The sequence below is a fragment of the Mugil cephalus genome, chromosome 4 (assembly GCF_022458985.1).
Source record: "Mugil cephalus isolate CIBA_MC_2020 chromosome 4, CIBA_Mcephalus_1.1, whole genome shotgun sequence".
Lineage (NCBI taxonomy): Eukaryota > Metazoa > Chordata > Actinopteri > Mugiliformes > Mugilidae > Mugil > Mugil cephalus.
In genome coordinates, this window is record NC_061773.1 from 10,542,805 (window position 1) to 10,554,934 (window position 12,130).

At 40.5% G+C, this 12,130-nt stretch overlaps 1 protein-coding gene across 2 annotated transcripts in view; it reads left to right on the top strand.

Annotated features, from left to right (window-relative positions):
* Nucleotides 1-12,130, top strand: part of LOC125007280 (cadherin-22-like) — a 150,381-nt gene that overhangs the window by 86,177 nt on the left and 52,074 nt on the right. For both annotated transcript variants that reach the window (XM_047583997.1, XM_047583998.1), the window contains exon 4: nucleotides 4,003-4,297. In XM_047583997.1, coding sequence (XP_047439953.1) covers nucleotides 4,003-4,297 — 295 coding nt within the window. The remainder of the gene's footprint in view (nucleotides 1-4,002; nucleotides 4,298-12,130) is intronic.

Genomic DNA, 12,130 nt, shown 5'->3' on the forward strand with positions numbered 1-12,130 from the left:
TTTTAACATACAAACTCAAAAGAGCTGACCACCACCTACAAAAGTAAATGTCCAACATGCAAATCATACAATATGTCATCTCTTTTAGGAGGTTAGCCTATAGTGGCAGCTTGACACTTTGTTATGACCTAAAGGTGATTCTGACAGGGCACACACAGACTCACTGTCCCCTGAGTCACCCTACAGCCCTCCACTGTAACCCCAGGGCATGGCTGACTATTACTTGGATCAACTTAAAGCCTGAATCATAAGCTACATCAGCTACAGTGACAAATTCACACTTTTTCATAAGTTCAAAAGATAGGCTCACATCATTTATTGAGTATCTATAGGATGTTATTATTATACTCCCATACCTGATGTTTATTGATAATTACTGGCCATGGCAGTCATTATCTGTGGAGAAGAAGAGAAACCTGCATGAATTAATTAGCTTTAGCAGCTGCAATGATCAATAATTATAATAATCATCTACGCCAGTCAAAGAGCATCCCACAGGAAAATCCAAGTCCTATAGGGGAAACACACAGAGAATCAATCGTGCATTCAGGTAAAAACGATCTACATGTTTTAACTCATTTGTCTTGCCTTAATTATTTAACAGATGCTCATGGTATCATGGTTGGATCTGGAACTGCTGTCACAGAGGTTTAAACATGAGTACATATAATTCCTGACGATCCTGATCCTGAATTTATAACTGGATGGTTTTGGAGAATAGAAATAGTAGAAATGTAGTGTTCCATCACAATTTTTTTAATTTAAAAAATTGATTTATGGGCCTCTATACGCTGTATTGCCAAAAGTATTCCCTCACCCATCCAAACAACTGAATTCAGCTGTTCTGATCACTTCCATGGCCACGGGTGTATAAAATCAGGCAGTTAGGCTTGGGTGTAGCAGTAACCAGGAGAACGGTACTTGTCTGACTGCATTTTGCCAAGTGTGAAGTTTGGTGGATTATGGGGTTAGGAAACTCTGAATGCTTCAGCATACCAATAGATTTAGGACAATTCCATGCTCCCAACTTTGCGGGAACAGTTTGGGGATGGCCCCTTCCTGTTCCAACATGACTGCTCGCCAGTGCACAAAACAAAGTCCATAAAGACATGGATCATTGAGTTTGGTGGAAGGACTTGACTCGTCCAACATTGGTGTCTGATCTCACAAATACGCTTCTGGAAGAAAATTCCAATAAACACACTCCTAAACCTTGTGGAAAACCTTCGCAGAAGAGTTGAAGCTGTTATAGCTATAGCTGCATAGCTGTTCTCTGAGCTGCGTATCTCTATAAAAAAGAATGTATTTTAAATTCTGCAATGTTGAGAGAAAAGTTTATTTGACCATTAGCTTAACCTAATAAGATGTATAATTTGCTCGTGCAATTGAAAAGGGAATACTTGAGAAAATTATTTTGTGATGATTGATGCCACCTGGGTCAAATTGACTCTAATACCCGAGATTCCCCTTGAATGGCAATAGAAAATACATGAATGGGTATAAAATGTAACGAAACATAGCAATAAGATGTGTCTATTTTTCGTTTTACAAGTAAACTAAGCAATTTTAGTGTCGATCATTAGTGTGTTAGTGTTGATCATTTGCAGATGCCTCAAAATGAGGCCATTATACTTATGTGTATTTTTGTCATTCGTTTACATATATATATATTCTTTTCTACAAATACAATGCATGCCTGCTGAATAGGGATAAAACATTACATTGTTTTCTGTAGCTCAGATTAAGAAGATGCACGTTCTATTGACTAAGATTAAATAAACTCATATGTATCTGAAAGATGTGTGTCTTTGCATGCGTGGAAAAGTAATACTCTAAACGGTGCCTGCCTTAGACGGTGGTTATAAAATGTAATTTCTTCACAGTTCTAAGCTTGAATTCAGTCTGTGACAATGGATCCCCACGATGCCCTCTTTTCGCTGTGGGGAAAAAAGTTCCATAACGGCCATGGAAGATTCTCAAACTGCAGACCCTACACATCCTGCATTATAATTCACTTCTCTGCTGTCTGACCATGTGCTTGCTTTGTCCCCAACGTTAAAAGTGTTGCGTCCTAACTGATGGAAGTGGTTTCCTGAGTTCCTCTGGGCCTTTTGATACTTTTTTCTCCCCTGCTGTGAAAAAGAGTCCTCTCTACAAATGTGTGTTAGGGGCTGAACTTCGGCTGGACACAACCGCTGTTTCCCCGTCTGTGAAGAAAAAAAACAAGTAATTTCAAATATATAGTGTTTAGATGGTGTGTGCTCAGGTTTTGAGCAATAAACACCATGTCAAAGAAAAGCTTACAAACCGAGCTCAAAACTAGAGCGCCTACTTTTTTACCACATTATTATCATTACTGCATTAAGAGAAGATGAGTTCAAAATGAAGCTGGAAATCTGCGTCGTCTCCGTGCTCCCGTCGTGTACATTTTTTTGAACATGATTGCACTCCTGGTTATTTTTTGTTAAGCGATTAACGTCCTGGCTCTGACCTTTAGTTTGCTGAGAACAACTTAGCAAAGTGTAGTGTATGTGTGTGTGTGTGTTTATCAAGCTGCCAACTTGAATCACTCCAGTGAGGATGGACTGACAGAAGGATGGGTATAGCCAGCCTGAGGGGGGAGAAACAGCATCATCCCAGCAGAATGATGAACTCACTGCATGTGTGTGTGTGTGTGTGTGTGTATGGCTTGGCGCACATGTGTACAGTAGGTAAGAGCCTGCATGCACGGTGCCTGCATTTGTGCAATTGAATTAACACATGATGACAACACTTCACACGCACACTTGTCGGCGCAATCTAATTTAAAAATACAGAGACACAGTAAAAGAGAGAGAGAATGAGTTAGAGTGTCTGGGGAAAACATACCCACACTTGAAAGGGTGCGCTCACTGTTATTGGATAACGCACGCAGTCTGGACGAATGAAACTTTTTTCTTTTATTATTATTATAACTGAAATATTGATACCACCAAAGTATCCAGCAGTATATTTTCTCTGGCCGTCCGTGTATTTGTCTTCAGGATGATTCAGGATGGCGAGAAAAGGCAAAAAACAGAGAGATAAAAAAGGGAGGAGAAAACGAATGAGGGAGGCAATATCGAGGCACAGGCTTGCATTATTCTGCGGTTTTACGACAAATACTTAATGAAAACCCCCGCAAGGGTGATAGAAACCTGTATTTAATTAAGCCTTTATAAAATATTAACCAGGGAGGCCTGGGCGATCTCCCCTCTCCCCTGGTCTGTTCGGTAGATTGAACCAGTTACATTGCATAGACAGCCCTGAATTATAATTTCAGACATAAGACGAGTGAGGAGGGGGACAGAGAGAGTAGGTCTCTAAAGCTCTCTAAAGAGCCAAAGGGGAGGTTGAGAATGGGGACCGATGCTGCTCCTATCGCTACCCCTGGAATGTCTTCTAATCACATTACGGGGAACTATAGCTCTGATTTATAAGGGCTCCTTTAAGTTCACTTCTGAGCTACAGCACCTTTATGTCTCTACCTTTAACAATCTTTGAAATGACTTTGAGCTCCTAATTTGGGCGTCACATCCTGTGAAGGGCACAATGTGCCGAAAAGGTGTATATCATCAGAACTGTGGAGTCTTTTTTCACTACAGCTATGATGGCTGGTCTGTAGAGGGTGGGGAGAAGGGCTTAAACTGCACATACTATTGGAGAACAAAATAGTGAAACCGGTTACAAAGGAAACCAATATTTGTTTCCTTTGCTCTCGGCTGACAATTCTGTATTTAACCAATTTACCAGGTAACATAAACCAAAACCTTTACTTGAACAAAGTACCTAAATACAACTCGTTACACACAACAGTCAGAAAAGTTGTTCTTGGAAACAGGTTGGAAAAGGGAACGGACTAAAAATAAAAGTTTACTTTCTCAGTATTCTATAAACAGGATTTATTGTATAGAGGCTGTGTTACCATGAAATAGTAGCTCTAGTATTTAATTTTACCTATTCACTCTCTTCATTAATTTGCAGATTCATACGGACTCAGATGAAGGTGAAGGAAACATCAAGTACACCATCTCTGGAGAAGGGGCGGGTACCATCTTCATCATCGATGAGCTTACAGGAGACATACATGCCACGGAGAGACTGGACCGAGAGGAGAAGGCTTTTTACACACTTCGGGCTCAGGCCCGGGACCGGCTCTCCAACGACCCCCTGGAGCCGGAGTCGGAGTTTGTCATCAAGGTCCAGGACATCAATGACAGCGAGCCCAAGTTCTTGGAAGGTCCCTATATCGGCAGCGTGGCGGAGCTGTCACCGATAGGTAAGCTGAGAAACATATTGTGCAGTCAGATGGGGACCATCTGGATAGCTTTCTGAGGCTTTGAACTTAGGATGCCCCTAACATGTCTGTACTGATATACTGTAGAGAGAGAATTACCAGTTACACTGCAGCTGTCTTCATGATGCATTTTAAGTACTGTAATGCTTTGTCCTAGGTTCAAGGGAGGCTGGAAAGTGCCAGGAAGAGCAATGTTCTAAAATGTATCTCACCCAGTGATAGCAGACATGTAAATATGGAAAAGCAGACATTTTAGAAAGAGTAGGACAGTGACGTGGAGCTATAGCCCTTCTGTAGGAATGGGATGGAAAATGAAGTAGACGATACAGGCGTATAATAAAAGAAGAGGGAAAGAAATTACATTACTCCCAGATGAGCTGTGTGGCCGTGTTCTGAAACACACTGAGGCGAATGATAAAAGGGAGGAGGAGGAGAGGGGAGGGAAGAGGACCATAGGGTAGGTCCACCAAAAGAGTAGATCATGGCAAGAGTAGAACACATTTCCAGCAAGGCTTTTGACAGAGACACCGCCATGCTTTTAATCGTGACAAACATGTTTTTATTGTGAGAAACAGTATTTAGCAGCACCCCATGGCTGCTTCAAATTCTCTGTGAAATGGAAGAGACAGGTGAATGAGGGTGTCGGGGGCCTCATTAGCATGGTATTAATGTCAAAGACACCGCTGGTGTTTAATAAATAAAATTTGGCTGCCGTGCAAGATCACAATACCACGTGTGCTCAGAATGTGTGTGTGTGTGTGCGCGCATAAGCAGTAGATGTGGGGGTGCTTCTTGTTTGAGTGACTCCAGGAGTGGCGCAAAATGGAGTGGCTCTTCCCCATTCGAGCCTTATTGGAATTAATTCCTGCTTCCTCAGCATGATCCAAACCTTGGACATTTGTGCCTACAGTGCTCTCTAAATCTGAATGGGGTGCATGCATGCGTGTGTGTGTGTGTGTGTGTGTGAGAGAGAGAAACTGAGGGAAAGAGACAGCGAAAGGCAAGAGAGAGAAATACAGGAGAGAGATAAAGAGAATAGAAAGGATGCAAATGAGTTTTAGAAAACGATGCGAAAACCTTTCGAAGCTAGGGAGCTATTATCTCATGAAGAAACAGAGAGGCGGGCTCATGGAAGCCATGCTTAGTTAATGCTAGTTAATGTAATCTTAATGATCATGACCCTTCCACCTCGGTTGCTACCCCCTTTTTTGACCCTGTCGCTCCCCCGTCAAATTGCGCACTAAATGAGCATGCAGTTCATGTTTTAAACATCATCGTGGAGCAATAGTCCTAATGAGGTAAAAATCCTCTGCCTAGTCAAGCATTCTCTGGCCCTGTACACGCTTCTTTTCTTTTCCACTGCTCTCCTGTTGAACACCAGCTAACACCAGCAGTGTTATTCTGGCATGTCAGTGATAAGGTCATAAGTACAATGACAATAATGAAAAGATGTGAAGAGAAAAGGAAGGTGCCAGACAGACCACTGCCACATGTCATTCACCAGATCCTAGGCATTTGCTGCATTTTTTTCTCCTCTCAAGCCCAAACATTAGGAACATGTGACCATCTTAAATTACCAAAGCATAGCGTGCTGTATATAGGTATAAAGATTTCAGAGTGAATTTTATATCATAGTTAGGTCCGTTCCTCCCAAATAAACAGTAACCATGTTTCTATTAACCCTAGAAATGCGCAAATGTAACAGAAACACCTACATTTGGTGTTTTTTCAGACATATCGATATCACAGTTACTGCAAAAATGCAATGGAAACACTTTTTCCCCATTTCCCTGTCACCGGCGAGATGGCGCAGGGGGTCACGCGACCAGTTCATTTGAAGTACATTTCCTCAAAGTGAAGTCTCACGTGACAAGAATTTAAGAGAATTATGGTATATAGCAAGACAAGACTTCACGAGAGTTACAGCTCATTCGATGAAACACCATCCAATGGAAACACGTACAAAAAGCACTTAATTGAAATTTGAGAAATATTTATATTATTTTCCGAAAATGGAAACGCTGCTTGTAATTGGTCCACTTGGTAGTAGCGCCGACTAGCGTTTGGTTACATTATTCAGGAGTGAACCAGACTGACAAGCAGACAAGAATAAATTGGCTCACACCAACGTAGGCTACATGCGTAGGTTACTTTGTCTACTTCCCGCAGAGGCAACATATTGTATGATTTTCATTTTGTAAACAAATCACAAATCATCAGGAATTTACCCTACTAATATACATTTCCTGTGCAACCAAAGCCAGCCCCTTTGCTGTAGACTGCTGTTGTTGTGATCATACCATTACTTCACTGACCCATATTGCTACAGTGGGTACAGTGGTGTTTCTTAATGAAAATGGTGAAAGTGGGCAGTGTTGTTTACTTTAACTCCCCATACACTATCCCGCCGCTGTGAATACTCACCAGAGCAGAAAATGTGCACCAATCTGCGGCTAAAATTTTTCCCCCGCTTTGACTGAAGCCTGTTCTTTTTTTCGTTTGTCCATTGGTATTTTGGAATTTTTTTTTATTATTTAGATCCTCGGCTTCTTCTGTATCTTTAGTGCTGATGATTTTGAGTACAGGCTAATGTCTGCTGTATACTCTAGTTTTGTCTTTCCCCTGCGCGAACACAGTATATACTGAAAACCTGGTCAGCAGTTTTTTTTTATATCATTTGGACAGGCCTCATGTGATGTGAAGCAGTGTTTTATGTCACGATGAAAGCAGGTTGCAAGCATAAACCACACCAGTGATATGCTCACTCTGCTGTTTTACGGCCAACCGTAGAAGCAAATCGCCTTGGAACACGTGAGGCCATAATAGTAAGAAAGTAAGTAATCAGTAGTGAGTCGCCTGAGGGATATTCATCTTTACTTATCACTCCTGTCAGGTCCCCCAGTCCCTGTCTGTGTCATAGTCTCACAGTCACTATTCCTGTCACTCCCTTTTTGCAGAGGTTTTACTGTCTGTCTGCCTCCTCAGCGATTTTTCTTTTTTTTTCTTTCTTTTAACAAAAATGACACATTCGTGCATAGTCTGTTTGTTTTTCAGGGTCGGTTAAGGGAAAGAGAGGGCATATAATAGGAGTGGCAAACTTGATGATGAAATGTGAGGGCCTGAGCTCTGTGTCGTCCTGTGAAAAGTACGTGGCTAATGAAATTGCAGTCTTAAATCAAATTTGTAGCACACGGGGTGATTGAACGTTGCTTTGAGAGCCATGCGTGTCTTTGGGTTGGGACACAAGAGGGAGCATGGAGATGCTTAGCAGAACGTTAGCTGTGTCCTCTGACTTGGGATGATAAAGGCTGTGTGAACGATGGATTTAATACAGCTCCTAGCTAGAGGACATCCCGGACAGAGCAAAAAGCAAACAAATGGGGAGTTGACTAGAAGGCGTTGCTCAGTCTTTACATGAATTAATGATAACCCAGATATGCGTTCAATTTCTACTTTTAGGTGTACAATTGTCATAGTCCAGTTGAAGCAAACTTAGATTGTTGCGTCTAAGAGCTAAGAGCTTCAATGACACATGACATTTTGAGTTAGTATTTTGAGCAAACTGAGTTTCATGAAAACATGCTTCATGTTTCTTTTTACATTCGCTTATGGTAAAAGAAACACCTCCTCTCTTTGGCACATTTTGGAGAGCAGTCATATGAGAGCAGTCATTTGCCTTTTTTCACACATTTCTATATGTATCAGTGGTGTTGAACAACTATCTCATACTTTGACTGTGCACAAATATAGACATTGCACCTGAAGTACCTTGAATTGGCCAAATAGGTGCTATTTTCCCACGGATACAGGTGGCACCATCTTCTGACTTCAGAGTCTGCGTACTGTAGTCCAAGAGTGGACTCGGAGCTGCTATATCCATGACCCGCCCACACTTCACCACTCGCATTTTTGTTTAATTAATACTGTGATCTCTCTCCCGTAATTACAAAGAAATGTTGGTTTATCCACTGTACTTATTTATTTTATTTTATTTTTTTACAAATTCACACAAAGCTATGGGACTGCTTCACAGAGCAGTTGGTATGGCAACTTGTAGTAATCCATTTCTCCTGTTTCTATAGTTATAGCTATAAATTTAAAAAAAAAAAAGAACAACAACAAAATTTCTCAGAAAAAAATGGACATATTACAACAGTAATATATTAACTACCAAAAATTACTGAAACCTACCTTGAAAAAAAAGTTCAAGTCCAGTATGATCTATACTGCAGGCAGTCACCAGAGGGAGCTCTACTTGCTTCACTTTTGAGGAGCTGTTCTGCCTTCCATTTTTATTTACAGTCTATGCTCTTTCCCTCTGTGTTAACTTTTTTTTTTTTTTTTTTTTTTTTTTTTTTTACTGTGACACCAAAATAATTTAAACATACCAGTCTACCAGTATTTCTTCAGCATTGATTTAGGAGTGGAACTGATTAAATATCTGAACTGTACGGTTAGGCTTTGCTGCTCTTACTGCTTACTCCTCTGCTTTTCCTCAATTAATCTGCATGCCAAATGTCTTAAAAGTTTTATGCTATAGATAAGAAAAAAACTCTAGTCAGTTATCACTGATATAAGTGTTTTAATTGCCTTGTTTTAGTATTCCCCATTTATTTTTGGGAGGGTGTTGTTTAGGGGATGAAGATGTATTGTATTCTGAAATCCAAAGCTGTCCATTATAGCCCTATTTGATTAATGGACACTCACTTCCAACCCAACAGGTCATCTTTCTCGTTATGGTTCACTCTCCTCTGTATTACCTAAATAAAAATGGGCCCACCATTAATGTAAATCACCTTCAATGTTAAAAGCTAATGTTGCCTCTTGGCCATTTGTGAGGTAATGTCAGAGGCACAGGTCTGTCCATTAAGAACACCAATCCGTCCATTATAAACTGCAGCTAATTCATCTTTGGCAAAAAGCCCTGCATCATTTTCAAAAGTACCAACAATATTCACTGAGTGTACTTAATGTTACATAATGGGACAAGATACAAAGACCAAGAGATAGTAGATAATGAGAACATCAAATATTAGAAGATTTGTAGTTAATAAAATAAAGTAAAAGGCGCATACACAAACCCAGTCCCTTGGGGGAAGTAATTTTTATAATGAACATGATATACTCTTTTATATATATGTGTCTTGTCATATAAGAGACAGCCAAATTGTGAGGGACAGCGTGTATGCAAGTGTACAGTATACAGAAATCTCATGGATATCCCTTTTGAGCCACTAGTGTGAGTAAGTAACCGAAATTAAACAGATTGGAAAATATTTTGCTTCCATTTTTGTGTTGCCTCAGGCAATGTGTGTCTTATAGCTCTAATAGATGTGATAAAAGTATTCATACCAATAGCGCTTTTAAATTGCGCTCAAATTATATATTAATACAAGATGACTTATATACACAGGATGGCGTGTTGAACTGATGTTTATATTTTGAAAAGCCTATTCATTAATATTTGACTTTGACCCATCTCTTTTCCCTTTGGGCCATAGTAACTGTTTAAATATTCATGTAGCTTTGAGCTAGGCCTCAACAATTTTAAAAACCCAGAGGCTAAAGTTATGTCAGACTGGTATGATGCCACTTTGACAATACTACATAGGCGTGTTATTTTGTCTTTCCTGCAGTGAAGCAGTGATTAGACTGAGCTTTAGATCCAGCACATATACTGCAGAGGCATTATTGACCGTGACACCCCAAGCTAATGCTTATGCTCCACACGCCCAGCTAATCTTGAAGTAATAAAGACAGGCCTTTTCCAATTTGATATCACTATTACACCATGTTACTTTTTTTCCCTCTTGTCTTTATGTGAGCTGAGTGACAAAATAGCACAGCTTGTTGGGTATGAAACCATTTACTCCCTGAGACAGCCATCTTTCCCTTGCACTCAAAGGTCTGGTGGAAACGTGGCTAAGAGGGGCAGCTCTTAAGGGTGAAATCACGACGGGTGAAAAGTTTCCACAGAGCTAATTCTGTGATTGATGTGGTTCCATTAGAGAGGACCTCAGGACCTCTGAGTGGCAGATAGATGTGGCACAACACGACGTGTGTGCCTTAGCCTCTAACCTCAGGTAACACTCACTGATAAGTCACAATGTCCAAAGAACATCAAGCAGGCAAATAGCAGCCTGATAGCAGACATTAAGCTGGCCACTATTCACCGCTTTTATCCCCTGATGACACAAACTGATGTAGCGTAGAATTACCAAATACACAGAACAACAGGTCCGGTAAAAGCAGCAGAATCGCTGCTTCAAACAGACATTTATCCTTTTGTCTATCAAAGACACAATCACGTGTAGACAGCCAGGTTGGAGAAACTGGCAAAGCACAAAGACGCCAGATGTATACTATAAGATAATGTCTTCCAATTTCATCTATCATTGTCTGAGGCTTTCCTCCATTTTCCCGGTTATCTGTGTAAGTGCAACACTCTGCATTTTAATGATCATTTTAATGGAAATTTTGCATTTTGGTGCTCTTGGGACAACTTGTTATTTGGAATCTCGAATCTGTTCTGATTTCAAGTGTCACACATGTTTGAAGATCTAATGACTAATGCACAGTTCCTAACAAATACTAAATGCTGTGCTGTATGCTCTATGGACAGGTTTGCAACAGCAAAAGAAACTCAGTAGACAGGTGTTATTTTATAGCATAAAAGTCCTAAAGTACAGAGACTGGCAAGAGTGCTAGCCCAAGGAGAGCAACATAGCAGAAGCACTGTGGAATCTAGTCTTTACGTATCTTTTTGAAGGTCAATGTCCTGTCTATCACTGTGTTCAAAAAAACATATATACTCGATGTTAGAGCTGCAAACAAAATGCCCCAAAAATGGCATTTGAAAGATATTTACTATTGCTGACACAGAGAAAGGCAACAGGCAGAATAAAACTGCAAAAAGACAACCCTGTCAATAGTTGCGTCAGACAAAATTTGATCAGCTGATAAATGCGATGTGTGTCCGTTTAAATTTCTTCCCGTTCTCGTGTAGTTCTCCAGTAGAAGTGCCTCGATTAAATTTATTCAGATTTGGTACAAACATTCGATTGAATCTGGGTTGAACAGGTTCGAATTTCGTGTTCAAATGTCACAGTGACCTCACAAAGCACCTTTTTCGGCCATCGCATGAGAATTAATAGGGTATTTATGACAGCGTTTAAGACAAATGTCGAATGGGACTCGTGATGAATTGATGACATTTCATATCCCAAAAGGTCAAAGCTCAGCCACCATCGTTGTATCATGGTGTTCTGAAAAAAAAGAAAATGCAGACAATACAAAAAATAAAAAATGGAGTCTGTATTTGTAGTTTCGACATTTTGGTGTAGTTTGGTCATTTTGTGGTTTTGGTGTGTTATTACAAAAGTGTTTTCTTTGGTTATTCTTTGTGCTCTATTTTCTGTTATCACTCTCTTTTCTATCACACGGCGAGCATGAGAGATAAATGCCCTCTCCTTTTTTGTGTGTGTGTAATGCAAAAACTCCACAAGGGGATTAATAAGTCATAATCACTCTTCCTGTTGCTCTGGTCCAGCGAGGTAGCCCAGGGGGTTGCAGATTGCTGCAGTCGCCATTAGCGAGGCCTGGGCTTGTCACGCTAACAGCAGTTGAGACATTTGGAGCAGCAGGAGCACAGGAGAGAGCAATGCGACAAGGCAGGAGCAACTTACAATCAATATTCTCTGCCAACCACCTTTATGTATATGACCAGTAACATCCACCATTATGCGCTCCACCACAGCGCTTCACATAATTGATTTTGGCTGATGTGTGTGTGTGTGTGTGTGGTCGTGTGTACGA